At 46.8% G+C, this 21,114-nt stretch overlaps 1 protein-coding gene across 7 annotated transcripts in view; it reads right to left on the bottom strand.

Moving 5' to 3' along the window:
• ARNT2 (aryl hydrocarbon receptor nuclear translocator 2) overlaps positions 1-21,114 on the bottom strand; it is a 196,901-nt gene that overhangs the window by 22,889 nt on the left and 152,898 nt on the right. For all 7 annotated transcript variants that reach the window (XM_034939269.3, XM_034939270.3, XM_034939271.3 and 4 more), the window contains 3 exons: positions 15,208-15,359; positions 4,201-4,273; positions 3,311-3,434 (listed from right to left, as the gene is read on the bottom strand). In XM_034939269.3, coding sequence (XP_034795160.2) covers positions 3,311-3,434; positions 4,201-4,273; positions 15,208-15,359 — 349 coding nt within the window. The remainder of the gene's footprint in view (positions 1-3,310; positions 3,435-4,200; positions 4,274-15,207; positions 15,360-21,114) is intronic.

Genomic DNA, 21,114 nt, shown 5'->3' with positions numbered 1-21,114 from the left:
CCTGAATCTTGGGAATAAAGAGCAAGATTGGTGTAGGGGAGAGATGAGGCTCAAACTGGCAAGAAGAAGGTAGACTTAGGTAGTTCTCTTGACTCTAAACTTAATGCAGGCCGGGTGCAGTGGCTCACACCTGTGATCCCAGCACTTTGGGAGGCCGAGGCAGGCAGATCACCTGAGGTCAGAAGTTTGCAACCAGCCTGGCCAATATGGCAAAACCCCGTCTCTAATAAAAAAATACAAAAATTCGCTTGGCTTGGTGGCGCACAGCCGTAATCCCAGCTACTCGGGAGGCTGAAGCAGGGACAGTTGCTTGAACCAGGGAGGTGGAGGTTGCAGTGAGCCGAGATCATGCCATTGCACTCCAGCTTGAGCGAAAGAGCAAGACACCGTCTCAAAAAAAACAAACAAAAAAAATAAAAATAAAAATAAGATAATAAACTAAATGCAACCCATTTTTTTCCTCATGTGTTTAAGTTTTCTGTGACTTGGGTAAATAAGAAACACATTTTCTTTGTAACTGCTCCAGGACATTTGAAGGGTATAAAATTATATATAATAATACGTATTATAATATTATATATAATTGTACTTAAAAAACTCTAGTTTTCGGTCTTCTATATTTTTCTCCATTTTATTATTTTGATCTACGTGACCTGTTAAAGATGGAGAAAGGCCTACTGAGATCTTCCTGGATTCTAATTATTTTGGCTTTCACATATTTCAGTGTTTATGACATCTGTATCTTCATTTTAGGTTACATCTTGTATCTGAATAAATTAAGCTTCTCTGCCCACTGGACAGTTTGAATTTTTCTTTGGCGACACTGACGACCCTACTTTCCTTCTTGGGTTTGCAAAGCATCTCCGCCACCCCTTCTTTCAGGTTAAATTGTTCATTTCAGTTTGTTTTTGTTATATCATATTTTGGCAGCATATTATTCAGGAGCTATTGATTGGGAGTTGACGTATTTAATCATTCTTGATATTCACTGATGATAAATCTTTATCTATTTAAAAATACTACCCCCATTCCAAAATCAGTCTGGATCTTTGGTGAAGAAATCTTTAAATTTCTTGATTTGAGGTTTTAGACTCTAATTTTATCTATTGTTACTGTCTTTCGTATCTTCTAATAATTTTTATGTTAATTTTCAGTGTTATTAGTTTCGTTTTTCATCATCACTGCTTTTCCAACCTATCATTTCCATTCTCGTGTTCTATATTTTGATTCATTTCATAAACAAGTACAATTTTCCAAGTAGTTTTTTTTTGCAAGCAGAATATGTAGATAGCGCATGCCTGTGAACATCTTTCTGTTGTCTTCCAAATAGGAAAGCAGCTTGGCTGGTGGAAAATTTCAGGGTCATATATTCTTCCAAACTCTCTATTTATTCCTGTGTCCCCCCTCCCCCGCCCCCCGCCCCCCGCCCCACCGCCACCACCTTCCTAAGTCTTCTGGCACTTAATGTCTTGGGGAAGGCTAATAAAGATTTCTCTTTGTAGGTAAGGTAATTTTTTAAATCTCAACATTTGCAGGATTTTTTCTTCCTTTCTTCAAATTTAAACAAGTAAATACAACAGATCACGTCTAGGTGTGAGTTTCTTTGAAATTTTTGTCTAGTATTCATTGAGCTCTTTCACTTGGAAAACCCAAGTTTTTGTATTTTGGGAAAATTTGCGTTTCTTTCTAATTCACTGACTTGGATTTCTGCAATATTAGCCTGTTTTGTACTGACGCATTTTATTAAACATCACTTTCCCCACCTCAAATAACTCATTCTCAGACATGCAGGATGGCCTGGAATCACCTAGAGAAGAGATACTGAAGATTCTTTGAACCGTCTCCTCTTTATCAGAAAAACTCATTTCCAAATGAGGACATTTGTTCTCATTCCTTCCTTTGGACCCTTTCCCCCTCTTCTTTCTTCTTGTCTGTCTTTTTTTTTTTTTTTCCTGTTTTGTTAACTTTATGGAAAAGTGTCTATGTTTGGATTTCTCTGAGACGCTATGGGTCTCTGGCCAAATATTTCAGGCTTATTTGGAGAAGAAAAAAACCTTTTAGATGTGCTGTTGTCTCCTCTTACTGGATGAGATATTTCTCTAGAAAAGTCGAGGAAATACTGATGTGGGTGGGTGGCCATGGGAACCAAGAGCTGGGGGCTCCTCCCCTGTTGTGCTGAGGGGTCTGTTTTTTGTTGTGTATTGACAACGGGACTCAGTGCTGTGTTGGCACCTGCTGCCCTCACGGGAGGCAGCTGCAGCACCCGGACGCTCTGACTTTCCACCAACATGCTGGCATCAGGAGGGCTGAGGTGTGCTCCCTTCCCACCTTCCACAGGCCTGTCTGTCCTCGCCTCGGGCCTCACTGTCTTCAGCTTGTTAGCCCCAAGGGGACAGGATTGGGCTTCTTTTCCAGTGACAGAGTTCCCCATGCTTCCTCTTCACAAGCCACCTGGTTTCTCCCTTCAACTCATCCTGACTCCATTGTATCTTGTCAAAATTCCTTGACCACATGAAAATAGAATCCTTTTTCTGATTTTGGAACCAACAAAGATCTTCCCAAATTTTATATTTTGTTAATCTCAGTGGTAATCTGAGTGGGAGGGCGAGGCAGCTGGACATGCCAGCCCCATGTGATGCCTTAGGTTAGAACCGCACCATCTCCTCTAACGGCAATGCTGACATAGGTAGACAGCCTAATGACCACCACAGAGGATTAATCACGTGAACTCTACACAAGTGACCAAAAAAGATTGTCTAATAATCTGGAAATATGTTCATAATAAACTGTCATGTGAAAAAACTAAGCTACCGTGAGCTCAATTTCACGTAAAAAAGGAATATATATGTGTAGAAAAAGATAGAAAAAACATACTTTAAAAAGTTAAAAATGGTTATATCCAGGTGGTAGGATAGAGGATCATTTTTGTTTCTCTTTTTTACCGCACATTTTGATTTTAAAATGTGGTCCTCTGTGTGTTAGGGATTGAATTGCAACTTTTTACAGAGACATGTCTTCGGCTTCATAAAACAAACAGCACAACGGAACAATAGAGCTCATTTGTTCCAACTCCTCAAATTTTAATGATGAGATGCCAGGCCCCAGGTTGGTTACCCTGGGTAACTGGTATAAAGAGGCAAGGCCAGGAGTAGACAGAATCCATTCCAACTCGTGTATTTTTATACCCTGCAATGGTTACTCAAAACTCACCTTCCATGGCCCCCTCTTATTAAGAGTAGCTGTCTGTAGATGGCCTGAAAGCAACTGTAAACCCACACTCTCAAAACCTCAGTACCATTTGGAAACTTACATGCACTAATTCCTGCAAACATTTCAGCAAACCGAGGATCTCTTTCCTGGGAGAAGATTGCATCCGCCTTTTCCACGGACTTCCCGGCCTCGTGAACACCGGCTGGTAGGTTGGGGACAGGGACCTATTTGCACATTAAATAAAACACAACAGCAACTCATGCGTAAGGCACAGAACATGCGTCCCCAGGAGCCACCGGCTCTCCTTCATCAGAGCCCCCTCCCTCTGGAATCACTGGCATTTTGGGCTGGAACATTTTATCAGGTGGGAAGCTTTTCTATATGTGAAAGCCAAGAAAAGCCGGTGAGGGGGTTAGGGGGCGGTGAACTGAAGGTCAGAGGAAGGACAGCAGAGTCACACTGATTACTTTCTTAGAGAGAGTGAGAAATGAACAACAATCAACTTACTCTAAATATCAGGAAAAGTGGACATCATGTGGAGATAGGAGAAGGAAAGGAGACAGAGCCGGTGAAGAGGGAGGCTCAGAGCATGACAGGAAGAGGCACATTGAGGAAGAACAGGACACAGGCAGTGGCAGGGAAATGGCCAAGAAGCCAAGGGGCCCAAGGGGATCAGAAGCTGCTCTTGCTGGCCTCTGAGTATACTCATACTACAGTTCACGCATGGTCCTCAGAAATGTCCCTCAGCCCTTAGGTTGACTATGGCCCCTGGTTCTTCACCTGGTACTCACACATTCTTCATGGCTCAGTTCTATAGGGAGGAGTGACAGCAGCAGACCCCCAGGTGACCTGTAGGTCTGCTCTTTCCATTGTAGTGGGGGGATGGGGCAATCCTTTGTGTTGAGGGGCTCAAGCTCAGGGCTGAATTGAGTCCCAAGTCCATTGGGCTGGAGACAATTCCAACAGGGAAAGGGTTTTCCAGAAACTCACCTGGGATAAGTCATACGATGACAATCCATCTCTCTGGTGCACTTCTAATTCTGCCTGCTGTTGCTGAAGTTGCCTGTGAAACAAGAAGACAACAAAGAGGGTCATGAAGAACAGAAGGGGTGACAATAGGGCTAAGCCAGGACTTCTCCCATACCTCAGAGGCAGAGTGGGTGATACCCGATGGATCTCTACATTGTTTTCCATTTTTAATTATTTTATTTTTAATGCCCTAAATCAAGACTCCAGACATTGCATTTCATGTTTAGGCTACCAAACTCAACTATTTAAGAAACCAATTTTGACGTGTGACTTCATTTTATGCAGGGTCAAAAGATACCGCAGAACAAATACTTTAAGGCAAATTCAGAAAAGCAGTTGGGTTTAATGCTGAATGAAGCAGTTGGCTTCAGCTAACACTTAGCCATAAACGGGCGGGTGTTTACATTATCTCATCCAATCCTCACACTATGCTTTCACAGTGGTTATTCTACCCTCATACTAAAATTAAGAAACTGAAGTTCAAAGAGGTTAAGTGGTTGCCAAGGTCAGCCAACTGGCAAATGGCTATGACAGAACAGAGCCAGGGTCTGACCTGATACTTCTGACTCCAAGGAGCTTTGCTGCCTGCTCCATATGGGGAAGAAAAAGACTTGCTGGAGGAAATGGCGGCTTTCAGTTTAAAAACTGGATTGTTTTCAAGGGAAAGTGAACTCTATAGCTCAGAGCCTAAAAATGGGGCAAACGACAGGATCCTCTTCAATTGTAAATATCATTAAGAAGGACAGGCAAAAAATTATTAGTGGTACTATGCAATTCAAATTACTAACAGACATTACTCCCAGCCCAGCAATCAATTTAAAGCATATGAACAGGCAATTCAAGCAAAATAAATAAATAAATAAAAGGACAAACATACATGTACTGTATGTACCTATAATAACGTATACATAATAGATACAATAAACAAGTCAGGGAAACATTTTGCCATTAAAATAATCAAAATAAATGTAAATTAAAACACCTTTGAAGTATAATTTTTCACCTGCTAAGTTGGTAAAAATATGTTTCACATGGTGGCTTTGCATTGAAACTACCACGGTCACACGGTGTTGGGGAAGTGTGCATGGCATGACCTTTTCGGAAAACTATGGTGACCCAGATGAGGGACTGTGGACTTGCTCACACGCTCCCAGGTGGTCATCCTGCTGCTGAGCTGTAGTGAGGAAATTATTCAGTGGAAGGAAGTAAGAGCTACCCATGCAAAGTTGGCTGTAATTGGGAGTGACTTTGTAAATCCTGAATATTAATTTCCTGAGTGACTATTCCACAGCACTGACAGCAACCACTGTGAAGATCGTCTGGAAACACAGGAAGGTATGATGAAAGCTGTGGAAAAGTTCAAGTGCAGCACAATATATTATGCACGCTGCAATTATGGCCACAAACAGTATGTGGGTGAGCAAAATTTAACACCAAGAAAAACAATCTCTCAAGTGTCTGCATTAATTAGGAAGGTTATGGATTTCCTTTGTTTACGTCCACTGTCTATTTTGAAACAAGAAGGATCACAGCGCGTCTCCTCTGACATGTTCGTGGTCCCACTTTTTTCACCCATGGCTGTGTCCTGGACCGGGTGGTGGGGAACCCCATGGAGGAACTGCCCACAGGCCACCTCCCCTCATCTGGGTCTGGGATGCAAGGAGGGCTGGCTAGATATTCTGTGGGTAGGAAGAGAGGGGAGGGTGGGAGAGGAAGCCTTTGTTATCTACGATGAGGAAGTGGCTGGTGGGGAGGAGCAGGTGTGGAAGGTGGACCAGCTTCCTGGGGAGGAACCACCAGGAATGCATGGCTGGAACACTGTAACAAAACTGTAAACAAACTGTAACAAAATTGTAACTGTCAGCAAAAGCACAGGCTTGGTGAGAATCTGGAGGCCCCCATCCAGGAGGAGGTGGTGTGTTTGGCCACCGTGGAAGGAAGGCAGAGGTAACACCTGCACCCGCCCCTATGCATTTGCCCTGGCCCCCTGCTAGGTGCCTGCATTCATCCTAACTCACCTTAGGCTCACAGTCACCATGGAAATAGGTGTTTTTTTTTTTTAATTCCCTTTCCGCATGAGGAAACTGAGGCCCAGAGATGCTAGAGGTTTGCAGAAAATAGATGGCACCCTCAAAAGGGATGATTAAAGAAGGTTTAGGGAAGGGGCTACTTAACAGGTGTGGCCATAAACAGACAGGTGTTTACATTATCTCATCCAATCCTCACACTAAGCTTTCAGAGTGGTTACTTTACCCCCATATTAAAGTTAAGAAACTGAAGTTCAAAGAGGTTAAGTGGTTGTCAAGGTTGGCCAACTGGCAAGTGGCTATCACAGAACAGAGCCAAGGACTGACCTGATACTTCTGATTTCAAGGTGCTTTGCTGTCTGCCCCATTTGGGAAAGGAAAAGCTTTCATAGTTGTTATACTAGGATGGTGAAGAGCCCCTAGGCTAGCAACAACAGGGAGCCATGACCATCCCTAGGGCCAAAGGGACAGGGGGAGTGAGCAGCTATCAGACCTGTGAGAGCCGTGGTGAGCAAGGCTGCCTAATACCTTTTACTCTTCCACTCTTGTTCCTTTGTTTCCAGCCAGTCACTCCACTGGCCAAACTTAACCAGGACAGAGATCAAGGGATCCCATTTGGCCCTTTCCACAATGGTTAACTTCAATCTTCCTCCCAGGCAAACAGGCAAGGCAGAGGGTGCACCAACTGTGTGTGGTAGAAACACAATCACCAGGCTGGTAAGTGGTGAAGACTGAGCAAGATTAGATTTTCTCATCCCAAGTGTAGGCTGTTTGGATTACACAAAAGATGCATTGCTATTTACCAACTCTCCTCAGCTCCTAAGAAGCAAATGCACACAGGTGATCTGGTCCACAGCTCCTTTGATAACAGCAACCCCCAGTGCATCATTTCTTTTGACAGGCAACTGGTCAGTCTCTGCTTGACTTTCTCTGCTAGAGAGCTCACTACGTTTTGGGGCAGCCTGATCCATTTGCAGACAGAAATACTTATAAAAAGCCTGACCCCTAAGGAGCTGAAATGTACCTCCCTATAACTTTCATCTGGGGAACAACTTCTGCCCCTGGAGAAACACAAAATAAGTTGGATTCTGTTTCTAAACTCTTTTACTCGGCATTACAAAATATGTATGATCTGAACGCCATTTCCTCCTCTGGCCATGCCGTCTGTGCTGATGGCCCTGGTGTGTGTGTGTCCCCACCATAAGGGAAGGCCTCCTTGAAGGGAACCCCAGTTGGAGGACCCTGAGAACATTCTGTTTCGAATTCAGCCCAGAAGAGTCATTCATTCAGTGAACTGTACGGAACTCTTTTGCCAGGCACCGGGGACAGACCGATGACTCAGAACCCACAAGATCCCTGCCCTCATGGAACTGACAGTCTCCAGGGAAAGACAGGCGTGGGCAATCAATTACAGTGTGGTGAGTTAAGATGACGCCTCAGGAAGAACAAGGTTCTATCCAAGGGTACAGTCTGCCTCCTAATGTCGGTGTGGGAGCCCAGATAAAAGGAAAAGGATAAAACCAAAAGCATGTGATCTCCCACCAGGCAGTCTCAGCCCACACTTGTTAGACCAGCAAAGTGGGAGCACTAGAAATAATTTTCCAAACAAATTGATATTTCAGAAATTGAAAAACGAATCAGTATAATCAATAGAAAAAAAAAGCATTATTTTCTATACTCTCTTATTCTTACTTTATGGCTTTTGTTGTGTTTTGCTTTGATTCACACCTTGGGGGCACCATCAACTTCCACTGAATGTAGGACTGATGGCCAGCACTTTGTCAACATTTTCACATCTCTGCAGTATCCTCATTTTAGAGATAAAGCAACTGAGACATATGATGAAAGTGTAGATGTAAGTGTCCAGGGTGTGAACTATGGGTCCAGAGTAACAGTTAGAATGTAAATGATGCATCCAGGGCGACATGGCTAGAATGTAATTGATGTGTAAAGGGTACATCCGGGTGACATGGCAAGAATATGGAACACATAAGACTCAAACCCAAGTCTGTCTGGCTGTTGACCTTGCAGTCTTTTTACTCTGGCCTAGGCTGCTGCCCCAGCCCAAGAGAAATACCCATGGCTATAACAAGGACAATTATTCCACGTCTCCCTTTCTAGTACCTTGGGCATCTTGAGCCACAGGAAAGAGAAAAATCTGTTCCTTGGGACTTTTGTGGGGTTGAAGCAGTGAACTCCCCATGATGGCAGCAATCCATGAACCATTCTCTACCCCTTTCCTAGAGCCCAACCTTCAACCCACAAACATTTTTCCAGGAAATGACAACCACTCCTACCTGCAGCTCAGCTGTGCCCAGCCCAGGCCCAGAATCTCAGAGACAGGACAGGGACCACTGTGGGCAGTTGTGTAGCTGTGCCCCGGATGCCTGGCCAAGGGGCGAAGTGGGGCACAAACCCAGCCCTCTCCACTCACACACCTTGGTGCAGGTCTGTGTTTGGGGAAGGCCCACGTTTCTAATGTGGATAAAGGCTGTGATAAGGGTTCTCGGTATTAGGCCGGGGGTTTGCTTTCAGTTCTGTTCCTCTTTGGGCTCCTAGACCAGAAAAAGCTCCTTTCACTGGGAAGCAGAAAAATTAGGTCGCAGGTATGGCTGGCAAATCCCCAGGACCCTAACTGCTCTGGCTCTGTGGTCGGAACATCAGCATCTCCATCCCACAACCTTTGGGTTTCTGCTTCCATAGCTGAGCATGTGTGGAAGAGAAAGTGCTGACCTGCAGGCTGCCCCATCCTGAGAAGAGCCCTGGGGAGTTTTCTCAGACATTTCACGGCAATGGTATAAAAATAAACCTCGGTGTGCTTGCAAATTCCAGAGAAGGAGAAAGCAGGGCTGCTCAGGAGAAAACTGACTGACAGCACATGCGAGGGAAGTGGATTCGTACTGCAGCCAGTGCTGCCCTCCATTAGCTGGGCTATAACGGCTGAGGAGTAGAAAGTGAATGCATCAAGCGCGGCTTCCTGCCGGCGAGGTGCAGGAGTCTGGGCAGATGCTGTCAATTTTCCCTGATGCTCCCTGGACAGGGGTTTTTACTCAGCTTGAGTAAGTGAGCAAGAAGCCATGAAGCGCGCATTCTGAGGTAGCTGGAATCATGTCCCTGGGAGTAGCTGGAAGCACACTGGGAGGCGTCTGGGGATGGAGGCTAATAATATCCACCCTGACTGAGCACCATCTGCATGCCTATTGTGAAGGACTCGAAATGCTTGTTACAGGGTTTGGAATTGATTTGATCGGGGCAGGGAGCAGCATGGTCCAGTCATGCATGTGTGTGCGTGCGTGTGTGTGTGTTAGAGCTCACTTCCTGGGCCACGTGGACTGGCTCAGCAGGGGCCTGATGGAAGGCAGGGGAGATGGTCAGGAAGACCGATGATCACTTGTGAGACGGCAAAGGCCTCAACTGAGGCAGGGCCAAAGAGGCAGAGGAGGAGATGCGCTAGAGAGAATCGCAGGTAGAACCTGTGGGGCTCTGGTTCTGTGCCAGGTTACCTCTTGAGGCGAATGAGAGGGAGGGATCCAGGATAGCTCCCAGATCTGGGGCTTGGTGACTGGCTGTTTCAGCCCCTTACTGCCTCTACGCTCTGCAGAGACCAGGAATGCAGCCTTCCTTTGATTTCATTTGTACCCACCCCTATGCTCCACTGCCTGCCTAGGACCAACCAGGTGGCCACTGCTAAGCATGACAAAGGAGACATGATGGTGAGTCAGCTCGAGAGAGACTCCATCATGATTCTGGGCATTCTGGGGTTTTAAAAACACATGCACACACACACACATACACGAGCACGACCAACAGGTGTGGTTATGACAACGATGGAACAATGCTGTGACAGGAAATAGGACTTGGCCTGAACAGACGCAAAGAGATAACTTCAGATCACTTCCCTAAAAAGATGTCAGAAATGAAGAAAGCACAGCAGCTAGGTCATGCCCATGTAAAAACGCTGAAATGACTCAAGCTAACAAACAGCCCCAAATGAGTGTTGGCCCCCCAATGCCAAGGCACGTTTCAAAGTTGTGGTGTGTGACCAGCACGTTAAATCAGTCTGTGTTTTTCTGGACCTCATTCCATATTTGATGGAACAGGAAAAAATGCAAGGATGATAAAGAGGTCTTCTTTGTAGTGGCTTTACACAAATGTTCGACATTAAACACTCAATTTCTCCAGGAAGTTTCTTTTGGATGCTTTTGACTGAAAGCAACCGAGCTTGCAAATTGCCCACGCTCCACCCTCGCCATCCCCTCCCCTCAGCACAGAGCATTTAAGGATCTTTCCATAACAAGTCTGCCTACTGCTGGCAAAGTTTCGCCTCACAAATTCAAAAAAGAGCTGGCCAGTTCACATCCCTGGTTGTCACTGCCCTCTACCGTCCACAGTAGACTTTTCCAACCAACTTCACCAATGTAGGACCTTTCAGTTCAGAGACACAGATTGAGGCTTCTGGTGTAACTGTGTCCTGAGGGGGCATCCTGATCCGTGTAACCTCACAAGCTGTAAGAGCAGTTGTCTGGAGGAACTACGTAGGCCACCCCCTGTACAAGATGGCTTTTCTGTTTTCTCAATGCTGCCTGACTTTCAGAAAAATAAAGCAAAACCTCAGCCAGGGGGTTGGTTTTCACAGGCGGATCTTTACTTTTCTTGCAAACCCCACTGCGGTGCTACCTCCTGGGGATGCTTTCTCCGAGGCCCTGCGGGGAAGTATTTATTCTCTGCCCCCATTGCATTCTACCTGTCCCTCCCGTCTGCCCCTTCTTACGTTCTTGGAGCTCAAGAACGTTATGGGAGCTCAAGTCTTAGCCTAGAGTGGCTGGAGCAAGGGGCCATGACAGGAGGTATGAGCCTGGGACAAAGCTATGGCTTGAACAGATGCTAAGCAGATCCAGGCTGGTGTTTTCCTCCTCCTCTCCCTTTGGGGCTCTCACCGCCCTGCACCTGGCTCCTTCAGGTCAGTGAGCACATCCTGTTACCCTGTCTCAAGAGCTCCTGAAAGGCCCATGCTCAGCACCCTCCATAACCCATCTGTTGAACAAAGGAAGCACCATGGAATCCTGAGCCCTGCTTACCTTTACTCCCGTTTCTCAAGCTTCCCTATTTTCTTCAAGGCCAGGCCACACATGAGCCTGGCACAGAGGTGGTACCTCTCTGCTTCCTGAGTAAAGAAGAACCACCCTTTTCCCATGTTGGGAGAAGTGAGACAATAAAACATCCTTAATTTGGCCAAGCTAATTGAGTTTCACTAGATAAAATCAGAATAGAAAATAGTAAAATAGTATTATCTTTTTGCACACCTGGAACTATGACTTAGTACATCTGTTCCTGCTCTACTTACAACCAAGAAAGTCTTGACTAGAAGGCAAAGGTAAAAAAAGAATCAGAATATCAAGTCAGCCAAGGGTGACATTAACAAAGAGGAGCTGGTTGGACAGAGTTTGGGTAGAATGACCAGTGAGAACAGGTTATTTCATATGAGTTATCCGAGGCTGCTGGGACAACAATTTCAATACCTTCAGGGCAAAAGCCAGGCTGTAAGGTGCTAACAACAGATGAATGGTGAAGAAGGAGGTTCCCACAGACACGTCTGGCAGGGCCAGGTGGGAGGGGAGCTTTGGTGGGTTGGCCAGACAGGGATTCTCCGAGATCAGGAAGTCAGGTGCCTATGTGAAAGCCCAAGAAGGAGCCAACAAGGAGGATGAGACAAGAAGGGAGGGTCACGGGAGTCCAGGGACGTGCAGGGAGATGAAGAAGGTGCAGAGTTTGGCCCTGGAAGGAGGAGGCTTTGCCTCTGCTAGATGCCAGAAATGGAGGAGAGGAGGGCATTGAGATAGATACACTCATGAACAGGAAGAGAATCACCAGGAGGGTCCTGGTGTCTCTGTTTGTTGGAAGGCAAGGTGATCTGCCCAGAGTTAGAGGAAGAAGGCAGGCAGGGCATTTAGGAGACCAAACATAATCTAGGGCTGCAGGCAAGAGCTGGCCCAAGAAACTGCCAAGTCGCTGCAAAGGGTGGCAGGGTTGCTGCTGCTGGTGCTGTTGACAATCTCAGTGATAGTTACTGCAGACCACATTTACCGGGGCCGACTCTGCCTGCTATCACAGTAGAGTGCTTCATATGCAGTAGCTCCATGCAGAATCTGCAGAAAAATTCTATGCTTCTGGGCCAGTACGTTCTGTCATTCTCCCCATTTTACAGATGAAGCAACCGAGGCTTAGAAAGAGTAGGTGACTTGCCCAGTTGGGAGCTGGGGTTGGAATGCAGGTCATCATCTAATTAAACTAAAGAGCTTCTGCACAGAAAAAACAAACAAACACAACCACAACAAAACTACCAATAGAGTAAACAGACAATCTACAGAATAGGAGAGAATATTTGCCAACTATGCATTTGACAAAGACATGATATCCAGAATCCACAAGGAATTTAAACAAATCAATGAGAAAAAAACGAACCCCATTAAAAAGTGGGCAAAGGACATGAACAAGATACTTCTCAAAAGAAGACACAGAAACAGCCAACAAACAAATGAAAAAAATGCTCATCATCGCTAATCACCAGAGAAATGCAAATCAAAACCACAATGAGATACCATCTCACACCAGTTAGAATGGCTATTAGTAAAAAGTGAAAAAAAAAATAACAAAAACAAAAACAGATGCTGGCGAGGTTGCAGAGAAAAGAGAATGCTCACACACTGATGATGGGAATGTAAATTAGTTCAGCCACTGTGGAAAGCAGTTTGGAGATTTCTCAAGGAGCTAAAAACAGAATTACCAGTCAACCCAGCAATCCCATTACTGCATTACTGGGTATATACTCAAAGGAAAATAAATTGTTCTACCAAAAAGACACTTGGACTTGCAGGTTCATTGCAACACTATTCCTAATAGGAAAGATAAGGAATAAATCCAGGTGCCCATCAACTGTGGACTGAATAAAGAAAACGTGGGCTGGGCATGGTGGCTCACACCTGTAATCCCAGCACTTTGGGAAGCCAAAGCAGGCAGATTGCCTGAGTCCAGGAGTTTGAGACCAACCTGGGCAACATGGCAAAACCCCATCTCTGCTAAAAATACAAAAAAATCAGCCAGGCATGGTGGTGTGTGCCTGTAGTCCCAGCTACTCGGGAGGCTGAGGTGGGAGAATCACCTGAGCTCAGGAAGTCGAGGCTGCAATGAGCCCATAGTGCCACTGCACCCCAGCCTAGGTGACGGAGTGAGATTCTGTCTCAATTTAAAAAAAAAAAAGGAGAAGAAGAAGAAAATGTGGTACATAAATGACACAAAATATGCAGCCATTAAAAAGAACAAAACCACGTCCTTTGCAGCAACATGGATGCAGCTGGAATCCATTACCCTAAGTGAATGAATGCAGAATCAAAAAACCAAATACCGCGTGTTCTCACCTTTAAGTGGGAACTAAACATTGGGTACTCACAGACATAAAGATGGGAACAATAGACACTGGGAGGACTACTAGAGAGGGAGGGTGGGAGCGAGGGAAGGGTTGAAAAATCACCTATTGGGAGCTATATTCACCCTTTGGGTGATGGATTCAGCTGAAGTCCAAGCCTCAGCATCATGCAATATATCCAAGTAACAAACCTGCATATGTACCCCCTGAATCTAAAATTAAAAAAAAAATCCAGGTCATTGGCCCTCTGAGGGTTCTCTCATGGGCTTGTCTGTCCAGCTCTGTGACTTCTGACCCAGGAGCAGGGCAGAGGCTGAGGACTCAGAGGGTGGTGTTGCCTGGAAAGAAGGTTACTTTGTGCGGCCCAGATGGGAACTCCCAAATCCAAGGGGCTCAGAGACGGCAACAGAGGGCAGAGCCAGGCAAGTTCTGAGAGTGCCAGTAGGCTGTGGTGACCGCCTGGAGGCTTCAGAATCCCAGGGAGGCTACTGAGAAGGGATGTCAGCAGATGAGGAAGAAGAGGTGGTAGGGTTGGAAACAGGTCCCCCGACTGAGTGCTGAACTGGGGAAAATGATGGATGCTGGTGCCACTGACTATGATGGTGAGACATGGGGACAGTTCTCCGGATGCCAGCCTCATCTCATACCCTTGCATGCTACAGTCCTCCCGACACACTGGCCATGGCTTCCACATGCTTGCGTTTGCTTGGACATCCTTTTGTCCAAATGTCTTTGTGTTGGTTCCTTGGCCTTGTATTTCCTTGAGATTAAATGCAGAGGAGGCATGACCTGTTCAAGGTCATGCTCACTGTGCTGGAAGTTGAACCAAGTGTCTGGCCTGTAGCTTGACTTCATTTAATCTTTACAGCAACCTTATGAGGGAGGTGAAGAGATGAAGTGACTTGTTCAAGGACGCACAGCCAGGAAGTGGTGTGAGGTCTGCTAACATGCATGGAACACAGGAGTGGTGATTCCAGCAGAGATCTTGGGATCCTCGGACCCTGGGCAGGGAGGAATGCTTCCACGGCTGGGCAGCAGGGAAATCATGTGTCCTTGAGGTGCCTACACCCAGGCCACCTGTCCCATTCCCTAGAGCTGCCAAGAGGCTCAGCCTCCCTTCCTCCACCCCCGGCTTCGGTAGGACCAAGAAACCAGGCACAAGCAGCTGCTGCAACAGGGAGCAACAAGGCGGGGCCCAGCAGAGCTCCAGTTGGCTGAGGTCCATGCTCAGGGGGAAGAAAAGAGGAGCAGAAACTGGAGCACCTTGCACCGAAGGGAAGGGAGTGTCATGATTATCACTCATTCTTTTGTTTCTCACAAATCAGGAGGGAAATGAGAAGGAGGAACATGGGAGGGAGACAGTGATGGGGACCTACAGTCTCCTCTATTCTTAATCCTGCAGGGATTTCCAGCTGCAGGGAGAGCCGGCAGGGAGAAAGAACTCCAAATAAAATTGCCAGCTCTGGACCCAAGCAAGCGCATGTGGATTCCAGGAGAGGGAAATGGCAGTGTACGTACTTGACGTTGGTGTTGGTGCAGATGATGTACTCAATCTCATCAGAATAGGGATTCTGGAATGTGAAGCTGCTGGTGCGGATCAACATCCACTCCCGGTTCTTGGTGCGAAATCGATACATGACCGACAGGACTTGGCCTTTCAGCTTAACCACCTGAGAAAACATTTGGAGAAGGAAGTCAGCAGGAGGAAGGATGGTGCCAAACGGGAGGAGGGAGAGGCTGCAGGCAGTGGGGTTGCGGCAGGGGCCAGCAGGACCTCAGAATAGGGGCATTGTGGCTAAAAGACAGTAAGAGAGGGAGAGCAGTTTTGCAATGGGAACTCCTCCGCCTACCTTCTGGTGAAATGGGGTGCTGCATCTGGGTCATTCTGTAACCACGGTATGAGAAAGCAACCACTCAATGTCTGCTTTATAGCAGGACTTTTAATTTAGCTTTTACAAATGAGATCATGAAAACTCTGCAAGCCAGAGCGTTTTTCTTTTTGCCTCGGTTGCTAGGGTACTCTGGGTTTGGTGCTCTCCACTCACCCCCAAGTTATCTCACTCAGGTATGTAGCTACATTGTATTCATTGATTTATTTCTTGCTACCGCAACATACAAGATGCTTAACCCTGCTTAACGTTGTAAAATGGAGTCAGTAGACTCTGGTAGGAGACGTAATGAAATGATCACTTTCTATGGATTATTTATTTATTTATAAGTTTCTATGTATGACACTTTGATGTTGTAATACGATTTCAAATGTATTGCTTCAGAAAGAGCCTCATAAGAGTTTGGTAAGATGAGTTTTATTATTTACAGCTGATAATACTGAGACTCAGAGAAATTAAATAAGTCATCCAAGATCAGACAACTTTGGTGGAAAAGCTGGGACAGGAAGCAAGATCTCATTTCCAAATCGCAAGATTGTCCCTCTGGCTATACAGATCTCCCCTTTGTTCTATTGAAAATATGCTCCAGCCTGGCCAACATGGCAAAACCCCGTCTCTACTAAAAATACGAAAACCAGCCAGGCCCCATGCCTGTAATCCCAGCTACTTGGGAGGCTGAGGCATAAGAATCGCTTGAATCCAGGAGGCAGAGGTTACAGTGAGCAGACATTGCGTCACTGCACTCCAGCCTGGGTGATGGAGTGAGACTCAGTCTCAAAAAAAAAAAAAAAAAGAAGGAAGAAGAATAAATAAAATATATAGCAGTGCCCCCTTATCCAAGGGGGCTACAATCCAAAACCCCCAGTGGATGCTTGGAATTGTGAATAGTACCAAACCCTATAGATGCTATGCTGTTTCCTATATATACACACCTATGATAAAGTTTATAAATTAGAAACAGTAAGAGATTAACAGCAACTCATAATAAAATAGAACAATTGTACCAATATGCCAGCATCACTATTCTTGCACTTTGGGGCTATTATTAAGTAAATAAGGGCTACTTGAATGCAAGTCTTAAGATACTGTTGATCTCATAACTGAGGTGGCTAAGAGACTACTGGGCAGGTAGCGAACATAGTGTGTATACACTGGCCAAAGGGAGGATTCACATTCCAGGCTGGACAGAGTGGGAAGGCACAAGATTTCATCATGCTACTCTGAACAGCACACAATTTAAAACTGATGAGTTCTTTCTGGAATTTTCCATTTAATATTTTTGGACTGTGGTTGACTGCTGGTAACTGAAATTGTCAAAAGCAACACGGCAGATAAGGGGGACTGCTGTATACATTGTATGCACACACAGCAAACCAGACACGGAAATACGCACGCATATGTGCAGAAGGTAGCATTCGGGTGTGGTTCTCATGGTCAAGGCACAAATGGAAGAAGGGATATAAATGACTGGTGGGGCTAGGCCTGGGTGTGATTACACCCCTGGCACAAAATACAGTGAGCAGGAGTTCTCCCCTCCACAGGCATGTGCAGACCCCAGATCAGGGCTGGTAAATCTCTGGGCCATGGCAGTCGGGTTTGCCAACTGAGAGATCACAATGTGACCATAGATTAGAATGGGGACTTGGTCCCAGTGATCAGGGAAGGTCTGACTCACCCATTCCTCACACCCGCCACACTTGTGGTCTGTTCTTCGGTGGTGTCTGTCGTCTTGGCCAGACTGCATGCAGCATGGGGACAGGGACATCTTGGTCACCTGTGAATACCCCATCTCTATCCTCAAGCCCTGCAAGGAGCAGGCTCTCAGAGCACACTTCCCGCAGGGACTCAATGGTGTGCTGGCCCCATGGCTGGGGCTGGCCATCCTCCCTCCACACTGTCCCTAGGGGAAGCCAGACAAGATCTGAGCCTGCGGATGTCAGATAAGGCTCCCTGGTGGGAAATCCCTGAGTGATAAATAAACCAAACCAAGAGCTCTGGGAGGGTGGGAGGCTGACCCTGACACCACAGGGGAGGAGGCTGAGCTGCAGAGTAAGTAAGGCCAGGCACATCTGTGGCCCCAACAGCAACCTGGCTGTTTCCCCTTGGGGCTGGAGGTCAAGGCCATGTGCCTCTCAGGTCAGCAACCAAGAGGGACTTCTCTGTGTCTGCACCAAAAACAGGGGACATAGGGAGTCACTGTCCACGTTTTGAAACCCACATCTTCTGCACTCTGAGGAAGCACAGGAAGGGCGGTCCTTTTTTTTGTTTGTTTCTTCTAACTAGAATGCCCGAGATAGTGTGAAATTTGTTAGCTCCATGCAACTAGCACACAGAAGGCACGACCTTAGGAGCTGGGGAAAGGGAAGCTCAGCCTTAGGAGCTGTGGAAAGAGAACAGAACAAGGGAGCGGGCAGTTCTGCACCCTCCTGGGTCCAAGTTATAGGCTAAGCACCTTAGACATGTTAGCTCAAGCAGTCCCCATAACAGCATTTTGTGAACCTGGAAACTGAGCCTCAAAGGAGTTGAATATGTTGCCTAAAGCCTTATGATCCTAAGCCTAGATCTACCTGGCCCCAAAGCCCTTTGCATAAATCCCTACTGCCAATGCACATTCTCTCTCCCCAAAGAGCCTCTCAGCCAGCAGGTGAAGGATCAATGTGTAGATAACTGTAACCCAGAGACAGTATGCTTGCTGCCACTACAGAAACACAAGATGAAATGCCATGGGGTTACCAGGAGGGCGAGGAGAGATGACCTGCAGTCAGGATCTGAAGACGGCTCCTGGAGGGAAATGGGGTTTGGAACACAGTTGGAAGGTGGGTAAAGTGTTGGCAAGTGAAGATGTGTGGGGAGGGCTTTCCTGGCAGAAGGCACAGCAATGGGCAAATGTTGGGAGGCTGGGAAACCTGAGATGTGATGGGGGATTGGCTATGCATGGTGCAGGTGACATGGTCCAGGCCCTCAGACCAGGGTGATACACGTGGCTGTGCTTAACCCAGGTGCAATGCAGTAGATGGCCAAGGCCTAGCGTAAAACCCGGCTTAGCCTGGCTCTTCATAAAAACAGCCCCCTTCAACATCCTCATCATCATGGAAGGTGCCTGAGTGGAAAGGAGACGGGGGAGATGGGAGGCTGCTTTCACTTTCACAGAGCTCAGCTCTTTTTGACTTATAGGTAAACTGTGCCTGGAGAGGGAATCCAAGAGCAGAGGCAAGTTTCCCGGTTCCTGGCTGGCTCCCTCTCACCCCCTCAAACTCAAATTCCTCACAAACAAGTTCTAAGGGCCTCCTGTCTGGGCTATTCAAGTGCTTTTGTTTAAATCCAGAGTTCAAGAGCTGGCTCTTGGCTGACGTAGCCACCTCCCTGCTTCTAGAAGCAAGAAGAAGCCACTTCCCTTTATCAACATTTGACCCCCACCTTGGCTGTCAGTGGCCGGAGACCAAAGAACACAAGCACGGGGCCGAGGTGCGGTGTGCTCCAGGATGTCCCTGTGGCTGCTTGGCCGCTGCCCACAGTGCCCTGTGGCCGGGGCTGGGGCTGGGGCTGGGGCTGGGGCTGGGACTGCCGGCATTGCTGTCTTGGCCTCCCATCCCGCTGGAGAAATGTGGTGGCTGCTCACAGAGTGAGAGTTACTTAAGCTGGATATCAGGGTGGGATCAGATGTTAAATTCCTTCTTTGTCTTTTCAAAACCAACCGGTCCTGACAGCGTCAGCAGTCTGAAGCCTTGGATGTGCTGTTGGATGGAGAGGCCCATGTGTGGGGTGTGGTGTTGTGATTGAATGCATTGGAGGGAGACAGGCCTGGGCTCTGTAACCTGGGGCAGGCAACTGCACCTCCCAGTGTCTACTGTGAAAAAAATGGGGAAGACAACACTTACTGTGTAGGTTTGAGGATTACATAAGATAATGAAATGGGTCTGGCCAGTTACTGGGCACAGAATGGAGGCCCCCACCACTGTTAAAGCTCCATTTCCATTAACCCACAAAAATAAAGCCCACCCAGCCCAAACCTGACTGCTAAACGATGCAAAGTTTATCATAATTTCCACATAGTCAGCAAACATATGGCACAAAAACACATCCCCTTACAATGCTTAACCATTCCAATTTCACATTTTTCCAAAATGAAAGTCAGTTGCTATGGGTTTTGATCCATTTAGATTGCTTTGTTGAGAGCCACCCTTGTACAGGGCTCTACACTCAGTGGTGAAGATTAGGATCAAATGCACACATGAAGGCCGGGCACGGTAGCTCATGCCTGTAATCCTAGCACTTTGGGAGGCCGAGGCAGGCGGATCACTTGAGGTCAGGAGTTTGAGACCAGCCTGGCCAACATGGTGAAACCCCATCTCCACTAAAAATACAAAAATTAGCCAGCCGTGACAGCACAGGCCTGTAATCCCAGCTACTTGGGAGGCTGAGGCATGAGAATCACTTGAACCTGGAAGGTGGAGGTTGCAGTGAGCCGAGATTGTGCCACTACTGCACTCCAGCCTGGGCAACAGAGTAAGACCCCGTCTCAAAAAAAAAAAAAAAAAAAAGCACAGACATAATGAAGTCTGCCCACAGGGAGGTCAGGTTCTGGTAAGGAAGACAGAAAAACAACCCCCCAAACAAGCCAATGGACAAATAAATAGTTGCTATGAAGGAAAACAAGGGACTTAGAAGGAGGCTGGGGTGACTTTCTTAGCTAGGGTGACCACAGAGGGCATCTCTGAGACAACATGAGTGGAAAGCTGAAGGATAAGATGTCAGTAATGTGAAGAGTGAAGGAAAGGCATTCCCTCAGGGGAACAGCATGTGCAAAGGCCCTGAGGTTGGGAAAATCATGTTTAAGGAACAAAAAGAAGGCCAGCGTGACTCAAGAGTAGTGTCCACATGAGGATGAGATGGGGCCAGGTATACATACAGCATGAAGCTATGATAAGGAGCTTGGATTTGATTCTAAATGCCCTGTTGGCATGTTTTAAGTAAAGACGTGGCAAAACCTAATTTATGTCTTCCGAATGGCTTGGAGTAGAGTAAGAGTAAAAGCAGAGAGACCAGCAAGGAAATGACTGCAATGGTCAGAATGGGAGATGGGGTGACCTGGTTCAGGGGGGTAGGAAAGAAGAAAGAGAGGAGGGGCTGAATGTGTGGAGTGGGATTGAGGGAAGAGCTAAGGATGTTTCTTGGTTTCTGGCCTGGGCAAACAGGTGGATGGTGATGAGAGGAGGACTGGGGGCTGGGAAAGGATTCAGGCATTCTGCATTTGAGGGCTGTGGGGCATTCATGTGGCAGTGTGGAGTAGCAGTCAGTTGTTACATAGGTAAACTCATGTCCCAGGGGTTTGTTGTGCAGATTATTTCATCACCCAGGTGTTAAGGCCAGTACCCAATAGTTATATTTTCTGCTCCTCTCCCTCCTCCCACTGTCCACCCTCAAGTAGACCCCAGTGGGCTACTACCCCAGTGGTGTATAAGCAAGTGTGGAGCAGGAGGGACAGTCTGGGCTGGAGTCATCCCATGGGTAGGATTATCCAGGGAGACATCACAGG

The sequence above is a fragment of the Pan paniscus genome, chromosome 16, assembly GCF_029289425.2.
Source record: "Pan paniscus chromosome 16, NHGRI_mPanPan1-v2.0_pri, whole genome shotgun sequence".
Classification (NCBI taxonomy): Eukaryota; Metazoa; Chordata; class Mammalia; order Primates; family Hominidae; genus Pan; species Pan paniscus.
Note: the sequence above shows the minus strand (reverse complement) of the source record. Positions and strands in the feature narration are given on the sequence as shown.